At 43.4% G+C, this 22291-nt stretch overlaps 1 protein-coding gene and 1 long non-coding RNA gene across 2 annotated transcripts in view; one reads left to right on the top strand and one right to left on the bottom strand.

Annotated features, from left to right (window-relative positions):
- Nucleotides 1-11581, bottom strand: part of LOC125452959 (uncharacterized) — a 29567-nt gene extending 17986 nt beyond the window's left edge. The window contains exon 1 of the long non-coding RNA XR_007247640.1: nt 11480-11581. This is a non-coding gene — a long non-coding RNA (uncharacterized LOC125452959). The remainder of the gene's footprint in view (nt 1-11479) is intronic.
- rpf2 (ribosome production factor 2 homolog) overlaps nt 11576-22291 on the top strand; it is a 34870-nt gene continuing 24154 nt past the window's right edge. The window contains exons 1-3 of the mRNA XM_048531969.2: nt 11576-11692; nt 18065-18197; nt 19799-19836. Of these exons, the coding sequence (XP_048387926.1) occupies nt 11670-11692; nt 18065-18197; nt 19799-19836 (194 nt within the window). The 5' untranslated portion in view covers nt 11576-11669. The remainder of the gene's footprint in view (nt 11693-18064; nt 18198-19798; nt 19837-22291) is intronic.

Genomic DNA, 22291 nt, shown 5'->3' with positions numbered 1-22291 from the left:
TGCTCCCCTGCTTTTCCTCTCCGTTTCACATATTGTGTTTCTATTCCCCTGTTTCAGCATTTCTCTTTTGTCTCATCTGCTTCTGCCACTCTGCTTCTGCCCCCCCCCCCTCCCTTGTACTGCCCCTCTGCTTCTGTCCCTCCGTTCCAATCCCTTGTTTCTGCCTATCTGTTTCTCATTCTGTTTCTGGCTGTATACATTTGCCCGTCTCTTTCTCATACTCTGTTTCCATGTCCCGGTTTCTGCTCCTCTGTTTCTCATTCCCTGTTTCTGCTCCTCTGTTTTGCATCCACTGATTCTGCACCTCAGTTTTGCACCCTGTTTCTGCTCTTCTGTTTCTAATCGTCTGTTTTACCAGTCTGTTTAAGCACCCGTTTCTGTCCCTCTATTTCTGCCCATTTGTTTCTCATCCTTTCTTCTGCTCCTCTGATTTTGCCTCACTGATTCTACCATTCTGTTATTTCCATTCTGTTTCTCATCCTCTGTTTCTACCCGTTGTTTCTCATCCAGTGTGTCTGCTACTCTGTTTCGCATCCTCTTCTTCAGCACCTTTGTGTATCAATCTCTGTTTTTGTCCGTGTATCTCATCCTACATTTTTAATACTCTATTTCTGCTCAGTTGTGTCTCACCCTCTGATGCCGCTCCTCTGATCTCATCCCTTATGTCTGCTCCTCTGTTTCTAATCATCACTTTTGGCCACTCTGTTTCTTCCACCCTCTTTCTATCTCTTTATTTCTGGCCATCTGTTTCTCATCATCTCTTTCTTCTGCTCTGATTTTGCCTCACTGTTCCTGCCCTACTGTTATTTCTCTTCTGTTTCTCATGCAACGCTTATTAGATTAGGTTAGATTCCCTACAGTGTGGAAACAGGCCCTTCGGCCCAACAAGTCCACACCGCCCCTTGAAGCATCCCACCCCGGCCCATCCCCCTATAACCCACACACCCCTGAACACTACGGGAAATTTAGCATGGCTGATCCACCTAGCCTGCACATGCTTGGCCTTTGCTTATCATCCTCTTTTTCTCATAGTTTGCTTCATCACTTCAGTTCTCATTCGCTGGTTCTGCCCCACTTTTTCTAATATTGTATTTCTCATTATCTATTTCTTCACCTCTGTTTTTGCCCCTCTGTTTCAGCTCCTCTGTTCCTTCCAGTCTATTTCTCATCCTCAATTTCTGTGCCTCCATTTTTCATCCTGTTTCTGCCCCCTTTTTCTCATCCTCTGTTTCTATTTCCCTGCTTCTTAATCTCTGTTCCTGCCCCTGTTTTTTTTTATCCAGTGTCTCTGCTCTTCTGTAACTCATCCACTCTTCATACTCCTCTGTTTCTGCACCTCTGTTTTACATTCACTAATTCTGCACCTCTGCCTCTCATCCTCTGTTTCTGCCCCTCTGTTCCCCACACCCTGCTTATGCACCTGTTTCTCCGCTGTTTCTCATACTCTGCTTATGCCGTTTCTCCTACTCTGTTTCTGTTACTGTTTCTGTCCCTCTGATTCTTCCACTCTGTTCCTCATTCTTTGTTTCAGCCACACTTTTTTTGCCATTCCATTTGTCCACTCTTCCTGCCCCTCCATTTCTCATCCTGTTCCTGCACTCCCGGTTCTGCTCCCATCTTTCTCATCCCTCATTTCTACCCATCTCATTCTCAGCTTATGCCCCTCAGTTTCTCATCCTCTGTTTCTGCTTGTCTGTTTGTCTTCCTCATTTGCTGTCTGTCTGTTTCTCATACTCTGCTTATGGCCATCTGATTCTCCTATTCTGTTTCTGTCCCTCTGTTTCTCATTCTTGGTTCCTGCCACTCTGTTTTTGCCCCTCTGTTGCTAAACCTCTGTTTCTCATCCTCTGTTTATGCTCCTCTGTTTCACATCCTCTGTTTATGCCCTTCTGTTTCTGCTCCTCCATTTCTTCACCTCGCTTTCTACCCCATTCCTTCTCATCCTCTATTTCTTCTTCTCTGTTTGGGCCCCTTTGCTTCAGCACCCTTGTTCTCATCCTCTGATTCTGCCCCCCTATTTCACACCCTCTGTTATGCACTTCTGTTTATTCTCCTGTTTATAACCTCTTTCTAAACCTCTGCTTTTGCTACTGTAATTTACTTCCCGTTTCTTCACCTCTGTTTCTCATCTTCTGTCTACTCCTCTGTTTCTCATTCTCTGTTTCTGCCTCTCTTTCTAGTCCTATGTTTCTGCCTCTCTATTTCTCATTCTCTGTTTCTGCCCCTCTATTTCTCATTCTCTGTTTCTGCACCAATGTTTATCATTCTCTGTTTCTGTGACTGTGTTTCTCAAACTCTGTTTCTCAACCTCTCTTTCTGCTTCTCTGTTTCTTATCCTCGGTTTCTCATTTTCTATTTCTATGCCTATGTTTCTCATTGTCTGTTTGTCATCATCTGTTTCTCATTCTCTGTTGCTCAAGGGCTGCTTCAGCGCAAATATCTATCCTTTCCTGTTTGTGCCCATGTGTTTCTCAATCTCTGTTTCTCATCTTCGATTTCTGTTCCTGTTTCTGTTCCAAATCCTTTGTCTCAGCCTATCTGTTTCTCATTATGTTTCTGGCCATATATATCTGCCCCTCTGATACTCATTCTATGATGGTCATTCCTTGTTTCTGACCCTCTGTTTCTCATCCTCTGTTTTTCATTGTGTTTCTCATCCTCTGTTTCTGCTCCTCTGTTTCTCATCTTCCATTTTCGCCACTCTGTTTCTCACCCTCTCTTTCTGTACCTCAGTTTCTGCCCATCTGTCTCACATTCTCCTTCTGCCCCTCTGAGTCTGCCTCTTTATTTCTGCCCTTCTGTTACTTCCCTTCTGTTTCTCACCATTTGTTTCTGCCCCTGTTTCTCATCTGTTTCTGCCCCTCTGCTCCTCATCCTCCATTTCTCAAAGTTACTCGTCCTGCTTCTGCACCTCTATTTATTGTTTCTGCACCTCAGTATCTATCCTTCTGTTTCTAATTTTTTTTTCAAATCTTTTGTTACATCCCGTTTCTCATCCTGTATTTCTCATCCAGTTTCTCATGATACGCTTCTGCACCTCTATTTATCATTCTCTGTTTCTGCCCGTTTCTTATCCTCTGTGTGCCTCAGATTTTGCTTCTCTGTTTCTACCCATCCGTTTCCTATCATCACTTTTTTCATCCAATCTGTTTCTCATTATGTTTCTGGCCATATATATATCTGCCCCTCTGTTACTCATTCTCTGATTCTCATCCTGAGTTTCTGCCCCTCTGTTTCACATTCTCTGTTTTTCATTCTGTGTTTCTCATCCTCTGTTTCTCTTCTTCTATTTTTGCCACTCTGTTTTTAACCCTCTCTTTCTGTATCTCCGTTTCTGCCCAGCTGTTTCTCAGCCTCTCCTTCTGCCCCTCTGAGTCTGCCTCTTTGTTGCTGCCCTTCTGTTTCTCACTATTTGTTTCAGCCCCTCTGCTTCTCATCTTCCATTTCTCATCCAGTTTCTCATCCTATGCTTCTGCACCTCCATTTATTCTCTGTTTCTGTGCTTTAGTATCTATCCATTTTAATCCTTTTTTTCACATCTTCTGTTTCATCCCCTCTATTTCTCATCCAGTTTCTCATGATGTGCTTCTGCACCTCTATTTATCATTCTCTGTTTCTGCACCTCAGATTCTGTCCTTCTGTTTCTAATTTTTTCTCTCTCATCTTCTGTTTCTGACCCTCTGTTTCATCCCCTTGGCTTCTCATCCTCTGTTTTTCATACTCCCTCTGTGCACCTCAAATTTTGCTTCTCTGTTACTGCCCCTCTGATTCTCATATTCAGCTTCCCATCCTCTATTTCTGCACCTCTGCTTTAGCTCCTCTGTTTCTCATAGTGTTTCTGCTCCTCTTTCTCATCCTGCTTCTGCACCTCTGTTTTTCATCCTCTGTTTCTGCCCCTTTGTATCTGCACCTCTGACACTGCCTTTCTTTTGCTCCTCCTCTATGTCTCATTGTCCGTTTCAGGACCTCAGTTTCTCATTCTTTATTATAACCTCTCTGTTTCTGCACCTCAGGTTCTGCCCCTACCATTCTCATCCTCCATTTCTGTCTCTCATTCCTGGCTTATGCTGCTCTGTTTCTTATCCTCTGTTTCTGTTCATCTTTTTTGTCATCCTCCATTGCTACCCATCCATATCTGCACATCTCATTCTGCCTCTCTGTTTTTCATCCTTTGTTTCTGCCCCTCTCTTTCTCATATTCTGCTTATGCCCCTCTGTTTCCTCTACCCTGTGTCTGTTCCACTGTTTCTTCCACTCTCTTTCTCATTCTCTGTTTCTGCCATTCTGTTTCTCATCCCTTGTTTCTGCCCCTCTGCTGCCCATCTAGTTGCTGCTCCTCTATTTCTCAAGCTCTGTTTCTGTGCCTCTGCTTCTAACCTCGTGTTTCTCAACCTTTGTTTCTGGCCGTTTTTCTCATTGTTTCTGCCCCTTTGTTTCTCATCCTCTGATTCTGATCTGTATCTGTACCTCTGACACTGCCTTTCTTTTTCTCCTCCAGTTTCTCATTGTCCATTTCAACACCTCTGCTTCTCATTCTTTATTTCAGCCTCTCTGTTTCTGCCCCTATCATTCTCATCCTCCATTTCTACTCCTCTGATTCTCATTCCTGGTTTATGCCGCTGTTTCTCATCCTCTGTTGCTACCCCTCTATATCTGCACATCTCATTCTGCATCACTGTTTCTCATCCTGTTTCAGTTCCTGTTTCTCACACTCTGCTTATGCCCCTCTATTTCTCATCTACTGTTCCTGCCCCACTGTTTTTCATATTCTGCTTATGCCCCTCTGTTTCTCCTACTCTGTCTCACTGTTTCTTCCACTCTGTCTCTCATTCTCTGTTTCTCATCCTGTTTCTGCCAGTCCATTTCACATCCTTTGTTTCTGTCCCTCATCCTCTGTTAGTGCTGCTACTTTTCAGCCTCTCTGTTTCTGACCTTCCAGTTATAATGTTTTGATTCTGCTTATCTGTTTCTGCTCGTCTGTTTCTCATCCACTGTTTCTCATCTGTTGTTTCTGTCCCTCGGTTTTGCATCATTTCATTCTGCCATTCTGTTTCTCATTCTGTGTTTCGCATCCTCTGATTCTGCACCTCAGTTTCTCATCTTCTGTTTGTGCCCCTTTGTTTCTCATCCTCTCTTCCTGTCCCTCTGATTCTGTCTCTCTGTTTCTGCCCCTGTTATTTCCTTTCTGCTTCTCATCCTGTTTCTGATCCTCCATTTCACATCCTCTGTTTGTCATCCACTGCTTCTGCACCTCTGTTCTCATCCTTTGCTTCTGTGCCTGTTTCTCATTTTCTCTTCCTGCACCTCAATTTCTGCCACTCAGTTCCTTCCACATTTTCCTTTCATGTTTTTCATTCTGTTTCTCATCCTCTTTCTGCCCCTCTCTTCATCCACTTCTGTTGCTGTCCATCTAGTTCTGCTCCTGTACTTCTCAAGCTCTGTTTCTGCCCCTCTGTTCTGCTATGTTTCAACCCCTCTGTTTCTGCTTATCTGTTTCTCATTCTGTTTCTGCCCGTTACTTCAATTCTGTTTCTCATCCTGTTTTGGACCCTTTTTTCTCATCATCTTTCTGCGCATTTGTTTCTGATCGTCCATCTGTCATCCTCTGTTTTTTTCATTCTCTGCTTCTGCACCTCTGTTCTCATCCTTTGCTTCTGTGCCTCTGTTTCTCTTTCTGTTTCTGCCCTTGTTGTTGCCACTTTTTCCCTTCCTAATTTTCATTCTGTTTCTCATCCTCTGTTTCTGTCCCTCTGTTTCTCCTACTCTGTTTCTGCACCTTTGTTGCCGCCTATCTAGTTCTGCTCCTCTATTTTTCAAGCTCTGTTTCTGACCCTCTGTTTCCGATCCTTTTTTTCTGCCCCTGTCTTTCGCATCTTCTCTTTTTTCTCCTTTGTTTCTGCTCCTCTGTATGTGCACCTCTGATTCTGCCATTCTATTCTCATCTTTTGTTTCTCATTTTTGGTTCAGGCCCCTCTGCTTCTTCACCACTGTTCACATCCTCTGTTTCTGTCCCCCTGGTTCTGCCTCTCTGTTTCACATCCCTTGTTTCTGCCCATCTGTTTTTGGCCATATATATATGGCACTATGTTTCTCATTTTCTGATTCTCATCCTGTTTTTCATTCCCTATTCCTCCTCCTTTCTTCCTGCCCCTGTTTTTCATTCTCTGATTCTGCACCTCAGTTTCTTATCCTATTTCAGCTCCTGTTTCTCATCTTGTTTTTGCCACTCTGTTTCTCACCCTCTCTTTCTGTACCTTTACCAGCATCTGCAGTTCCCATTATCTCTTTTACTTCAGCCCATCTGTTTTTCATCCTCCCCTTCTCCCCTCTGATTCTGCCTCTTTGTTTCTACCCTTCTGTTATTTCCCTTCTGTTTCTCATCCTTTGTTTCTGCCCCTCTGTTTTTGCCCTGGTTTCTCATCCTCCATTTCTCATCCAGTTTTTTTGTGAAGGGTAGGTCGAGCTTCACAAACCTTATTGAGTTCTTTGAGAAGGTGACCAAACAGGTGGATGAGGGTAAAGCTGTTGATGTGGTGTATACGGATTTCAGTAAAGTGTTTGCTAAGGTTCCGCATGCTAGGCTATTGCAGCAAATACGAAGACATGGGATTAAAACATAGAACAAGACAGCGCAGAACAGGCCCTTCAGCCCTCAATGTTGCGCCGACCTGTGAACTAATCTAAGCCCATCCCTCTACACTATCTCATCATCATCCATATGCTTATCCAAGGATTGAGGGTGATTTAATGGTTTGGATCAGAAATTGGCTAGCTATAAGAAGGCAGAGGGTGGTGGTTGATGGGAAATGTTCATCTTGGGGTTCAGTTACTACTGGTGTACTGCAAGGATCTGTTTTGGGGCCACTGCTGTTTTCATTTTTATAAATGATCTGGATGAGGTTATAGAAAGATGGGTTAGTAAATTTGCAGATGACAAAGTTGGTGGAGTTGTGGACAGTGCGGAAGGATGTTGCAGGTTACAGATGGACATAGACAAGTTGCAGAGCTGGGCTGAGAGGTGGCAAATGAGTTTAATGCAGAAAAATGTGGGTGATTCATTTTGGAAGGAGTAACAGGAATACAGAGTACTGGGCTAATGGTAAGATTCTTGGTAGTGTGGATGAGCAGAGAGATCTCAGTGTCCATGTTCATAGATCCCTGAAAGATGCCACCCAGGTTGATCAGGTTGTTAAGAAGGCATACAGTGTGTTAGATTTTATTGGTAGAGGGATTGAGTTTTGGAGCCATGAGGTCATGTTGCAGCTGTACAAAATTCTGGTGAAGCAGCACTTGGAGTATTGTGTACAGTTCTGGTCACCGCATTATAAGAAGGATGTGAAAGCATTGGAAAAGGTGCAGAGGATATTTACCAGGATGTTGCCTGATATGGAGGGAAGGACTTGTGAGGAAAGGCCTTGAGGCTGTTTTCGTTAGAGAGAAGAAGGTTAAGAGGCAACTTAATAGAGACATACAAGATGATCAGAGGATTAAAGAGGGTGGGACAGTGAGAGCCTTTTTCCTCAGATGGTGTTGGCTAGCACGAGAGGACATAGCTTTAAACTGAGAGGTGATAGATATAGGACAGAAGTCAGAGTTAGGTTCTTTACTCAGAGTAGTAAGGGCATGGAATGCCCTGCTTGCAACAGTAGTAAACTTGGCAACCTTAAGGACATTTGAATGGTCTTTGGATAAACATATGGATGACAATGGAATAGTGCAGGTTAGATGGGCTTCAGATTGGTTTCACAGGCACAACATCGAGGGTAGAAGGGCCTGTACTATGCTGTAATGTTGTATGTTCTATGTTTCGAATGCTATGCTTCTGCCCCTCAGTTTCTCATCATCCATTTCTACCCCGGACTTTCATCCTGTTTCTTCTTCTCTGTCTCTGTCCCTCTGTTTCTCATACTCTGCTTTTTAAAAACTGTTTCTGACCCTCTATTTCTCATTCTGTTTCTGCCCCTCTATTCTTCATCCTCTGTTTCAGCCTCTCTGCTTCTCATCCTGTTTCTCATCATCTGCTTATGCTCATCTGTTTCTCATACTGTATTTCTCATTGTGTTTCTGCACCTGTTTCTTATCCTGTTTCTCACCTTCTGTTTCTCATTCACAGGATCCCATCCTCTCTTTCTGCCCCTCAGTTTCTGTTCATCTATTCCTCTCCATCTGTTTCTGCTCCTCCATTTCTACCCCTCTCTTTCTCCTCTGATTCTCATCCTGTTTCTGCCCCTCTCTTTCACATCTTCTTTTTGCTCGTGTTTCTGCCCCTCTGTATCAGCACCTCTGATTCTGCCACTCTGTTCTCATCCTTTTTTTCTCATTGTCGGTTTCTGCATCTCAGTTTCTGCCCCTTTCTTTCTCATCCACTAGTTGTACCCCACTGATTCCCATTCTCTTTCTGCTCCCCTATTTCTCATCCTGTTTCTTCGTCTGTTTCCAACCCACTATTGCTCATCCTCTGCTTCTTCGTCTCTATTTTTGCTCCTGTGTTTCTCCTCCTCTCTTTCTACCACTCTGATTCTGCCTCTCTATTTCTGCCCCTCCATTTTTCCTTCTGTTTCTGCTCATCAGTTTCAGATCCTCTGTGTCTGCCGCCATGTTTCAGTCCGTTTCTGTCCCTCAGTCTCCAATCTCTTGTTTCACATCATCTATTTTGCATTCTGTTGGTGCGCCTATGCTTCAACCCCTGTGTTTCTGACCCTCTGTTTGTTATGCTTTGTTTCAGCCTGTTTCTCATTCTGTTACTTCTCCTCTGTTTCTCATGCTGTTTCTGCCCCTATGTTTCTCTTCCTCTGTTTCTCATTGTGTTTCTGCACCTGTTACTTATCCTCTGTTTCTCCTCTTTTGTTTTTCATTCTCTGGATCTCATCCTCTCTTTTTGCCCCTCTGTTTTTCCTCCTGTTTCTGATCCTCTGTTTTTCATCCTTGGTTTCTGCCCTTCTGTTTAGATTAGGTTGGACATCAAATCATATAAATGTAACTAGCCTGTAACATACATCAGGGCTGATTTGATTTCTTGAGCTCAAGTTAATTGTTTCACTGATTGTCGAGAATAGCCATTTTAAGTTTGTTTTAATCCAGATGTCATGCAGTGTTTATCTGGCTTTCAATGTGGCTTAGGAGGAACAGGATGTTAATTTATTGTTGCGCACAAAGCATTGTAACTGCTTCGAGCAAGCTGTATGAACCAACAGGTCTAGATCTTACCCTGACAATCATCTTTGTTTGTATATGACACCATTTCTCAAAGTCAAACATAATATTGCTGAAATTGTTCTGCTGTCCTCATTTACAAAATTAATGTAGCTGAGGTATCCATTTAAGTGTGATGATAATTATAGGAATGTGGGAACGGGAATAGATTATTCAGCTTCATTCAACGAAATCATGGCTAATCTGTGATCTAAATCCACATACCTGCATTTGGTGCATCTCTCTTAATGGCTTTTGTTCAACAAAACAAAAAGTCTGCCTCAGATTTAAAATTAACATCAGATCAAGCATCCACTGTTGTTTGTGGTAGAGTGTTTCAAACATCCACCAACATTTGTGTCAACAAATTGTATGATAACACATTGGAAATGAGAAGTAAAACTGTGATCGTCAACAGTAAGAAATGAAACTGAATACAAAAACAAATGTCTGCAAATTAATTAAGAAACATTCAAAGTTATATACCATGCATTTATGTCTTCTTTGATAAAGCACATAAATTGTAAAGTTGTTGGTGGTGCAAACTTTTCTTCAGGATGAAACTTGTGACAGGTTATGCTTTGAATTGATAAACACAGGCCATTGGAGTAGATCCACCTCTTTCTGATGAAATTAAAATTATGAATTTGGAAGGATATTTTTCTTCATTAAAACTGCTTCATTTCAGGCAATTATTAATGGATGGTGTACTAAATTAGACAACAGTTTTAAAAGTTTGTAGATGCTATGTAACTCAGATAGAACATTTCTCCGTTTCTCATTTTCTGTTTCTGCCTTTCAGTTTCCTATCCTGTGTTTCTGCACCTCAGCTTCTCCCCCTCAGTTTCGTGTCCTCTGTTTCTGCCCCTTGTTTCTCATCTCAGAAGATAAGCAGACTGGTTCATACTTCTCTGGGAGCCTGCCTGGGAATACCAGGTGCCATAGGCTTTTTCCACCATCAGTGGTTCCTCATTTCCCCTTTCTGCAGGTGTGTTTTGCCATGCAATTGAGCGGCAGGCTATTTTTGCTGCTGCAGCTGGAGGCACACTCACTGTTCCTGGCATCAGTTTCCTGCTGGCTGGAGATAGGACGGAGAGTAGTGCGCTGGCAAAAGCAACAAGAAAGACAGATAGATAGGGCGTGGGGCTGCTCACTGTGTGTAGGCAGCAGTGATGAAAAGAGAAATTTTGGAGATAATGGAGTGTTGTGAACCACAGCAAAGGCTTGCAATTGGTTTGTGAGGGAATGTAGGAGATTTTCAGGGCCTGGTGGGGAAGTGCTGGCTGGAAGGTAGCTGGAAGGAGGGAGGGAAGAATGCATGAAAAAAAGAGAAAAAATAAACAAAGCGGAAAAAGAGAAAGACCGGTAAAGAAGCTGTATCTGGCCAGCACGGCTTGAAGTTGGGAGAAAAAGCAGGTACCAGCACCTACGGCCATACTAGTCTGAAAACATCCGATCTTGTTTTATCTCACAAGCTGGAGCTTTATTGAGCATGGTTGGCCTGTGTCTCGAGGCATTTCTTTATAATGCGCTGTAGCACTTTCCTCCATCCTGATGTTACTGTGAATAATACAGTTGTGAGGAAGGGTCACCAGAAACAAAAAGTTAACTCCGTTTTTTTCCTTCACGTATGTTGCCAGACCTGCTGAGCCTTTCCAGCAACTTCTGTTATCGATCCTGACTTACAACATCCACAGTTCTTTCGGTTTTTACTGTGTATAATGTCACCTTTCCACTCTGCCTCAGTTTATAGATCTTGGTTACATTAGAATCCCTGCGATCGATTGGACGTCCAAAGGTCACCAATTCCTTTCCTTCTCGTCCACATCAGTAGTTTTGCATGTAGATCATGAAGTTTGCTGTTTGAGTTCATTCCTTTCAACTTGCCCTCAACATCCATTTCCTCTTCACGCTCATCTCCGCCGTTTCCCAGCTCCTCCTCCTCACGACACCCTGCCTTGCCCAACATTTTAACGCAGGGTTTAGACTAGATTAGATTCCCTACAGTGTGGAAACAGGCCCTTCGGCCCAACAAGTCCACACCGCCCCTTGAAGCATCCCACCCAGGCCCATCCCCCTATAACCCACACACCCCTGAACACTACGGGAAATTTAGCATAGCTGATCCACCGAGCCTGCACATCTTTGGCGTGTGCGAGGAAAGCGGGGGACCCGGAGGAAACCCACACAGAATGTGCAAACTCCGCACACACAGTAGAACTGTTTCCTCCTTTGTGAAGACAGAACCAAAGGGTGTATTCAATGGAGCGTGGCATCCCCGTGCTTACCCGAAGAGACCTTCCCGACTTCCGGGTGGCCGGGAAGCGCCATCGGTCTTCACCTGCTCCAGGCGAATGGAAGGAAGCGCGCATGCGCCCCGAGCCGGCGGCCGTTACTGCACGTGTTGTTTTGAATGGGAGGGCAAAGCCCAATATTACGGAAGTGACGTAACCCGTCGTCACTACCTTCGGTGTCAGTATGGCGGTGGAGGCGGCTGTGTGGTGAGTTTTTGAAAACCCTACCCCAACTCCCGGGCTCTCCGTCTGTTTTCTGTGGACCATAGCGGCTCTCGTCCGCCCGTCGATATGCGGTGGCTCAGGACTGAGGCCTGCCCTCTCCTGACCGGTTCATTCCCCCCCCAATGTATGGTCGATGGGCAACACGTGTCCGCAGGCAGGCAGGATGGAGGAGGCCGGTCCCTGACTCATCGCTCTGCAGCGCAGTGACCGTTCCCTGCGGGTCGTGGCTGCGAGTGCAGTATTTCACTGGCGGGAGGTCCGTTGACGATGTCGTCGCCTGTGTTTGCCGCCGGATCTGTGTTTTCTTGCCCGGGGTTCAACCCCAACCTATGCTGTACCGGGCGAGAGTAGGAACTGCCGAGATAATGGGAACTGCAGATGCTGGAGAATTCCAAGATAATAAAATGTGAGGTTGGATGAACACAGCAGGCCAAGCAGCATCTCAGGAGCACAAAAGCTGACGTTTCGGGCCTAGACCCTTCATCAGAGAGGGGGACGGGGAGTGGGAACTGGAATAAATAGGGAGAGAGGGGGAGGCGGACCGAAGATGGAGAGTAAAGAAGATAGGTGGAGGGAGTATAGGTGGGGAGGTAGGGAGGGGATAGGTCAGTCCAGGGAAGACGGACAGGTCAAGGAGGTGGGATGAGGTTAGTAGGTAGATGGGGGTGCGGCTTGGGGTGGGAGGAAGGGATGGGTGAGAGGAAGAACCGGTTAGGGACGCAGAGACAGGTTGGACTGGTTTTGGGATGCAGTGGGTGGGGGGGAAGAGCTGGGCTGGTTGTGTGGTGCAGTGGGGGGAGGGGATGAACTGGGCTGGTTTAGGGATGCAGTAGGGGAAGGGGAGATTTTGAAACTGGTGAAGTCCACATTGATACCATATGGCTGCAGGGTTCCCAGGCGGAATATGAGTTGCTGTTCCTGCAACCTTTGGGTGGCATCATTGTGGCAGTGCAGGAGGCCCATGATGGACATGTCATCTAGAGAATGGGAGGGGGAGTGGAAATGGTTTGCGACTGGGAGGTGCAGTTGTTTGTTGCGAACTGAGCGGAGGTGTTCTGCAAAGCGGTCTCCAAGCCTCCGCTTGGTTTCCCCAATGTAGAGGAAGCCGCACCGGGTACAGTGGATGCAGTATACCACATTGGCAGATGTGCAGGTGAACCTCCTCTTAATGTGGAATGTCATCTTGGGGCCTGGGATAGGGGTGAGGGAGGAGGCGTGGGGGCGAGTGTAGCATTTCCTGCGGTTGCAGGGGAAGGTGCCGGGTGTGGTGGGGTTGGAGGGCAGTGTGGAGCGAACAAGGGAGTCACGGAGAAAGTGGTCTCTCCGGAAAGCAGACAGGGGGGGGGGGATGGTAAAATGTCTTGGGTGGTGGGGTCGGATTGTAAATGGCGGAAGTGTCAGAGGATGATGCGTTGTATCCGGAGGTTGGTAGGGTGGTGTGAGAGAACGAGGGGGATCCTCTTAGGGCGGTTGTGGCGGGGGCAGGGTGTGAGGGATGTGTTGCGGGGAATACGGGAGACGCGGTCAAGGGCGTTCTCGATCACTGTGGGGGGAAAGTTGCGGTCCTTGAAGAACTTGGACATCTGGGATGTGCGGGAGTGGAATATCTTATTGTGGGAGCAGATGTGGCGGAGGTGGAGGAATTGGGAATAGGGGATGGAATTTTTGCAGGAGGGTGGGTGGGAGGAGGTGTATTTTAGGTAGCTGTGGGAGTCGGTGGGCTTGAAATGGACATCAGTTACAAGCTGGTTGCCTGAGATGGAGACTGAGGTGTCCAGGAAGGTGAGGGATGTGCTGGAGATGGCCCAGGTGAACTGAAGGTTGGGGTGGAAGGTGTTGGTGAAGTGGATGAACTGTTCGAGCTCCTCTGGGGAGCAAGAGGCGGCGCCGATACAGTCATCAATGTACCGGAGGAAGAGGTGGGGTTTGGGGCCTGTGTAGGTGCGGAAGAGGGACTGTTCCACGTAACCTACAAAGAGGCAGGCATAGCTGGGGCCCATGCGGGTGCCCATGGCCACCCCCTTAGTCTGTAGGAAGTGGGAGGAGTGGAACTGCCGATGCTGGTGCCTGAGATAACAAGGTGTAGAGTTGGACGAGCACAGTAAGCCAAGCAGTATCAGAGCATCAGAAATTTCTGAAGGGTCCAGACCTGAAGCGTCTGCTTTCCTGCTGTTCTGATGCTGCGTGGCCTGCTGTGTTCATCCAGCTCTACACCTTGTTATCTGAACACTCCCGGAATTGTTTTCCCAGGAAGTTAATTCGGGCCAGGAGCAAATTACTGCAGACGCTGGAAGAGCAGCTTTGGGTTCAGCAATGAGACAGGCTACTCTGGAGTTTGAGGATTGAGACAGTTTTAGAAACCAGCTGAGAGCGACCCAAAAGTTCTCGTGCTTTAAAAATTATTGAAACATCATGTATCATTTCAAATTCGATAGCTGCATAAAGGCAGTTCTTTCAAACTTATACAGGCATGTAAAATTTGAGTGGTAACTTGAAAGTAGACCAATTAGAAATGATTTTGAGCAGTGAAGATCAACAAAAACAAAGTTGCTGGTAAAGTTTCCAACAGCTCTGGCAGCATTTGTAAAGGAAAAAATAGTTAATGTTTTGGATCCAGACACTCCCTTTCCCTATACCCTTTAACCACTTCTCTTATGATGAGCCCTTCATCCTCAGAATCATTCTTGTAAACCTCCTCCCGACTCTCTAAGGCCTTTACATCCTTCCTTATATATTGGGCCCAAACTACTCAATATTCCAAATGTGGTCTGACCAGAGCCTCAGCAGTACATCTCTGTTCTTGTATTCTAGCCGGCTTCAATTGAATGCCAACATTGCATTTGCCTTTCTAACTATCAACTGAACCCCCCAAAGAGAATCTTGAGTTAGGACTTGCAAATCTCTTTGTGCTTCAGATATTCAAAGCCTTTTCCTGTTAACAAAGTTGTCTATGCCTTTAATCTTCCTACAAAGTTACAAAATTTCACATTTTCCGGCATTGTATTCCATCTGCCATTTCTTTGCCCGCTCTCCTAGCCTGTCCAAATTCTTCTGCAGCCTCCCAGCATCCTCAACACTACCTGTTCTTCTGCCTTTCTCTGTGTTTTCTGCAAACTTAACAACAATTCCATCTGTTCCTTTGTCTGGATCATTAATGTATAATGTGAATAGTTGTCCTTCCAGCACAAACCCCCTGCTAAACTGCACAAGTTTGCTGTTATCCTGAGAATGACCCCTTTATCCATACTCTCTGCCTTCTGCCAGTCAGCCATTCCTTTCTCCATGTCAGCACCTTGGCCATAACACCATAGGCTTCTGTCTTATTTATTAGTCTCCTGTGCAGCTTTCTGGAAATCCAAATAGATCATGTCCACTAGCCCTCCTTTGTCTAGCTTGCTCATTACCTCCTCAAAGAATTCTAACAGATTTATCAGGTATGACCTCCCCTTGACAAAGTGCTGCTGATTCTGCTCAATTTTACTGTGCTCTTCCAAGTACTCAGCAATCCCATCCTTTATAATGGACTCAAAGTTTACCAACAGTCAAAGTTGGACTTTAAAGGCCTATAGTTTCCTGTCTTCTGCCTTTCTACTTCTTAAATGAGTGTTATGTTAGCCATTTTCTAGTCCTCTGGGACCCTCCCTGACTCCAGTCATTCCTGAAAGATCAAGCTGATCTTCTATGGATGTATAATCGCTATATTCTGCATGCTCTTCTGTTACCCTAATGTATTTATGTCAGGTATCATTTGCCTGGATAGTGCACAAAACAGCACTATTCACTGTGTCTCGGAACAGGCGACAAAGTAAACTAAATCAATACAATGCCTCTACAATTTACTGAGCTGAGACCTTCAGACCCTTAGCGTGTAGCACACCCAGTCCAGGTGACTTATCTGCCTTCAGATCTTTCAGCTTCTCCTGCACTTTCTCCTTGTTGATGGTCACTACACTCACCTCTTTTCCCCCAACTTGTCTGAAGATCTGATATGTCACTAGTGTCTTCCAATGTGAATTTGGATGCAATGTACCTCTTCAGTTCCTCAACCGTTTCTTTGTTTCCTTTTACTACTTCTTCAACCTCATTTTCCAGTGGTCCAATGTCCACTCTTGTCTTGTTCTTACATTTAGATATTGAAAAACATCTCTTGCAATTTTCTTTATATTACTAGCCATTTCATCTCCATATTGTTACTTTTTTTTAGTTATCCTTCGCTGGTTTTTAAAAGACTTCCCAATCCTCTGGCTTCCCACTGAACTTCACCATGTTATAGGTTTTTTGTTTTGTTTTTCTTTGCTTTTATGCTGCTCCTGACTCCCCTTGGCAGCTATGGTTGCCTCGTCCTCCACTTAGCATGTTCCTTCCTCCTTAGAATGAATTTTATGGTGTGCCTCCTGAATTACCCCCAGAAGCTACTGCTGTTGCTGCTCCATTATCTTCCCTGTTGAGGTCCCCTTCTGATCAACTCTAACCAGCTTGTCTGACATGTCCTTGTACCTTTACTCAATTTTAAAACCATTGTATCTGATTCAGCCTTCTCCCTTTGAAACAACAGGATGATTTCTATCGTATTATGGTCATTGTTCCTTTGGCGTTCCTTCACTTTAAGCTCTCGAATGAACTGTGCCTCATTGCATAGCACTAAACTCAGAATTGCATGTTCTGTAGTGGGATCAGTCACAAGCAGTTCCAAAAGAAACTCTCATACATTCCACAAATTCTTTTACTTTAGATCACTACCAACCTGATATTCTGAGTCCACTTGTGTATTGAAGTGCGTCTTTCTTACATACCTTTTCTATCTCCTGATTTATTTTCTTCCCTACATCCTGACTACAACTAGGAGGCCTGTAAACAACTCCCATCAGTGTCTTTTTTTCCTTTGCGTTTTCTCAGTTCTACTTTCTCAGGTTCTATGCCTTCTGATTCTAAATCTCTTGCTATCGGTATAATTTTCTTTGTTTCGAACAAGGCAACCCAGTCCCTCTACTCATCTGCCTTTTCAAAGGACGTGTATCCTTGGACATTTAGTTCCCAGCTCTGATTATCTTGCAGCCACATCTGTGTGATACCCAGAACATTGAACCCACCAAATTCAATCTATGCCACAGGCTCATTTACCTTGTTTTGTATACTGTGTGCATTTAAGTACAACACCTTCAGTCCTGTGTTGACTGCCACCCTTCTTGTAATTACCCCCTTATCCCTGTGCTGGAAGTTAAATTCCTGACCCTTACGACCCCCTGTGAGTTCAGTTGCATGGAAAATTATGGAAAATGTTAACGGGGGAGGACACTCAGCAGAGGTTAAAGTTTCTATGACATGCATTAAGACAGTATGGTAGGGATCAGGAATCCTACTTTTGGTACCACAGATTTGGGGACAGTTGTGAGAAAGGGCACAGTAAATGCTGGACTAAGGATGTTGAATTTAAATGCACGCGTTATGCAAAACAGGGATAATCAGCTTGTAGCGCAGATTGAAATTGCTGCACACTATGTTCTGGGTATCACAGAGCCGTGATTGCAAGGATATCTTGTTGGTTATTAAAACTGAGGAATTAAGGCAACTAGTATCTCGAGAAAAACTGCTGGGCAAACTTGACCATTTTTGGCCAAACCTAATTGCCCATCCTTAACTGGCCGAAATGTTATGCTGAACTACTTTCTTGAACTACTGCAGTGGGGGCGCATATGCAGTCAGTGATATTAGCAATTACAGGTTATTGGTACGGGCAACTAGAGAATCCCTAATGGGCATGACTTTTGAAGGCTTTTTTTGAAGAGAATTGGAAGGGGCAAACCAAAATGGAAACCTCAGCTGGGTGAGAAGAGGACCCAGAGAAAAGAAGTTTTTGCGTTGTGCACCTTCTCAATGCACTCTGTTCCTCTGCATAAAATGAGACATCATTGGTCATGTGGGAGTGACGTTCCTAAGTCACAGCAGACTCCTTCCTTTATTTATCAATTTGTATCCTTGTCTTACAATTCCTTCAATGATCTTGACCCTCTCCATCTCTATAATTTTCACCTTACCATCTTCTAAAATATGTGTTCATCTAATTCTAGCCTCTGGTGCAACAACCTTTCATCTGTCTGACATTGGCAACAAGTAGTTTTATCTGACTTGTCTTAAACTTACATAATTTTCTACCAGCTTTGCATGGTATTCGGTGAGCTACCTGCTGTTAGATTCTGTAGTTATGCTTTGTCATATGTTCAACTACGTGAAAAATATCATCTTTAAAAAGTTGGAGATTTGTTTCTGTATTCTATTTGATGTTTCTGACATTATAGTTATAGTTACATTTATACTTTTATATTTTCACATTTTCTTTATACTTCCCGATTGTAGCAAGCCGAAGACGAAGCGGGCAAAGAGGTTTCTTGAGAAGAAAGATCCCAAGATCATTGAAAATACGAAGAATGCCATGTTCATCAAGGGTGGTAATACCAGTGAAACAGTGACTCAGGCTCTCAGGGACATTGTAAGTTTTGTATTTTGTCTAACTTTCCAGAATCAGTATGTTTACCAAGGTGAGTGACTGCATTGATTGTCACAATTGTTTGTGTCAACTGTTTATCTGGTATTTCCAATGTGAAGAGGGCTGGCAGTTGTGGAGAATAGAATTCTCCGCCCAGTGTCAATACTGAGCACTTCCTGGAAATTATTACAAAATTTGTTTTCTTTATTCATTCATGGAATGAGGGCTCTGATGGCTAGACAGCATTTATTGGTCATCCCTAATTGCCCAGAGAGCAGTTTAGACTCAGTCTGTGGGACTGGAGTCACATGTAGGCCAGACCAGGTAAGAATGGCAAATTCCTTCCCCAAACAACATTCGTGAGCCAGACATGTTTTTCTGACAATCGGCAATGGATTCATGGTCATCATTAGATTCTTAATTCCAGATATTTATTGAATTCAGATACCACCATCTGCAATGGTGGGATCGATAATACCACTAAGCCACCACTTCCCCATTAATATTCAGATAAGTCCTTCCACTCTCCTCCAGTTAACAATCCAACTCCAAATTTCCAGCTGCACATTTCCTTTTCCTAATCATACAGTTTGCCATGTGGATTGTGTTTGAGGAATTATGGAGAACTCACTATCCACTCAACTGAGCAGAGGTATGAATTTTAAATTGTCTTAATCCATTATATGCAAGGCAACTGAAACAGATGAAGTAAAATTTTCCTCATAGATTCTAATCTGCATCTTCGAGTTGGCAGAACTTTTTTTAGAATAGAAAGAAGCAGTTTATTATTTGGCTTGATTCTTTAGTCAGAAAGCCAGATACTAACCTCAAAATAAAGTAATGTTCTTAGGTAATGAGAATGGCATGACATTTTAAATGTATTTTTTTTTCCTCCTGTATGGAAAATATTTCCCCTACGATTTAAAGTCTTTCCTTTGTAAATAATTAGTTTACTGATCTTTCTCGAATTTAAGTGGTATAAAGTTTGGTTGGAAACAGTGATGTACTGATAATGTTGTGGGGCTCGTGATTCCAAGTCCCAGGCTAACTCTGGGGTCTTCAGTTCAGATGCCACCATGGAAGCTGTTGAAATTTAAATCAATTTTATAAAACAAATGTGGAACATAAAGCTAGTCTCAGTAATGAATACCATGAAACAATGCATGAATACCATGCTTCGTTTGTTGTGAAACCCCCCTCTGTCCTCAGCTGTTACAATCTGCATTTGAATATATATCCAGAACTAATGGGGTTGACTCTTAACTGCCCTCTGGAATGGCCTCCTGAACCAATTCATTTGAGAACATTTAGGAATGCGTAACCTATACCAGTGACATCTGCACCCCATTAAAAAAAAACGAGATTTCCACATGTATTCAAAACTTTCAAAGTTATTGGACCAAGTTCACTAACATTTTAAGTTCTTTAATCAGAAATTATCTCTCGGTTTTGGGTTAAGTAATAAACTTACATTTGATATTTCATGTGATCCAGTGTGATCCAGGCTGCAAGAGCTTTAAATTGATGAGCTATTGGGTGTATAAGCTTTACTGTGACCAAGTTCAAAATAATTTATATTGATTTTACTGTCCTTTACTTTGCAGTATTCCTTAAAGAAGCCAAATGCAGTTCTTTATAAGAAGTAAGTATTATTACCTCTGTAGTTTTTGTTTATATGTTAGGCCTGAGTGAGTTATTCAATTTACCTGGACATCCTGTCTTCAATACCTTCCACTAGTGCACTTTGTAGTAGGGTTTGCAGGATAGCAAACATGAATAGGTTTTGGAGATGAAAATTTTTCCCACACGTTTACCAGTACTTCTTGAGACTTATTTAATTTTTTCAGTCCACAAAGCATCAAATAGATGTGCAAATCAGGGATCAAAACTGGAATCTTTTCTATGTAACCTTGTATATTGTTTCTCATTGTCATATGCTTTCCTGTTCTAAATTCCACTAACTAGTGTAAATGATTCCCGTATTAAGAAGATAGTGGAATCATGCTAATTTCACAACTAACAAATTAGAGGCCTGGCTAATGCAGTGGGGTCATCTGTACAAATTGCACCACAGCAGCTGATGGAATTTACATTAGGAGCTTGGAATAGGTGTGAGGCGATCAAGTGGTTGTGGTCCATTTTGTTAATAACAACGTTGGTAGAGCTGGGGAAGAGGCTCTGCATAGAGAGCATGAGGATCTAAGCCACTAAATTTAAAAGCACGATCTCAAAGACTATAATCTCAGGATTATACCTGAGCCACATGTTAATTGGCAGAGGGCCCATAAAATTAGGGAGAGGAATTTGTGTCTGAAAGACTCGGTGTGGAGGAAATTTGTTCCGAACAATGGTGCAGGTGAGGACTCTAATGTTAGAACTCGTATACCTGAATGGTGCTGGAGCCAGTGTTCCTGTGAACCACACTGGAAGGGAAGTGGAGAGGGTTATAATCTAAGTACTTGGGAAAGAGATCCTGTGGCAAGTTGAAGTATATCAAAGAGATGGGATAAAGTAAGAGGAAAATAATAATATGGGAAATGAAAGTTAGAGAATGGCAAGATGTATGGCAGAGAAACAAATGTAGGAATACATCAACAATCAAAGCTAGATGTTAAAAAAGACTAAACTAAACACACTGTCTTAATGTGAGTAATGTTAATAGCAAAATAAACAAATTGATAGTGCACATTGAAGTAAATAAATTTAATCTGACAGCCAGTACAGATACTTGGTAACAGGATAACCAGGATTGGGTCCTGAATATTGCAGGGTTTATGACATTTAAGAAAATAAGGAATAGGTGGACGGGTGGCACTGTTAATCAGGGATGCCAGGAGGTTACTAATGAGTTAATAGATTCATTCATGTGAATTTTCTAAGATTCCCTAGATTCAATAAAGATTCTGACACACTAGGAAGTATCAAATAATACCCCTGTATTCAAGAACGGACAAAGGCAGAAAACTATAGAAAAGTGGTAGTGATGCGGTACAGATAGCATCCTCTGTGAGCAGGATCGAGAAACCCGCATATGTTGCCTCCCTTGTGGCAAAGTTTCATGTAGTTCCCAATTGCCATTCAAAACGTGAGGACAGTTCCTAACAATTCCATCTTTTTTTCTTGAACCCACAGCCAACTTGTTTAAAGACACAATTCCTTTTAATGTTTTTGCATGCATGTCACTTAAGTACCTGGTAGTTAGCTCTATACAGCATGCATAGGAACTTACAGGTTTCTGTGTGGCCTAGCAACATACATGGCTAATTATTTCAGAATTTTATTATTCATAGCTAATGTTGAATTTAATAACACTGCAATATTATATCAGAGCTTTAACTTGGTGGACACGCAATAAACTAAGTTGGAGAATGAGTATTTTTAAAATACAAGCATATCATTAAGCCATGCTGACAATTATCTGATGCAGCAAGGAAAAGAATTCCAGTCAGTATGTAAATTGCTTAATAACTTAGAATCATGTAGATAGAGGGCATTTGGTCCATTGAGTCTGCACCATTCCTCTGAAGAGCACCCCCATCCTCCCATCCTTTCCCCATAGCCCCACATTTACCATGGTTAACCTGTCTAACCTGCATATCCCTGGACACAAAGGGACAATTTTGTGTGGATTGTGCCAAGATTGGATGGGTTTGAGTTACAAAAATAGGCTGAGATTTTTTCTGGGAGTTTGAGGGGTGATCTTATAATGGTTTATGAAATCATGAGGGATGTAAATAAGGTGAATAGCAAGAGTTTTTTCCCTGGGGTAGGGGAGTTCAGAACTCAGGAACACGTTTGAGAGGAGGGGCAACTGTTTTTACACAGTGGTTAAGTGCGTGCAGTAAACTGCCAGAGGAAGTGGTGGATACAGTTACAGTTACATTTAGGACATTTGAATAAGTATACAAATATGAAAGGTTTGGAGGGATATCACAGCTGAGTGGGACTAGTCTAGTTTGGGAACATGGTTGGCATTGACTAGTTGGACTGAAGGGCCTGTTTTCTGCAGTATGACTGTATGACATCTCAAACCAGTTTGAAAGGATATTGGAGTGAAAGGAGGAGGATTTGGCTGTTGTGGTTGATGTTGGGACCAA

This window comes from Stegostoma tigrinum, chromosome 4 (assembly GCF_030684315.1).
Source record: "Stegostoma tigrinum isolate sSteTig4 chromosome 4, sSteTig4.hap1, whole genome shotgun sequence".
NCBI lineage: Eukaryota > Metazoa > Chordata > Chondrichthyes > Orectolobiformes > Stegostomatidae > Stegostoma > Stegostoma tigrinum.
This window is presented reverse-complemented; position numbering and strand designations above follow the sequence as displayed.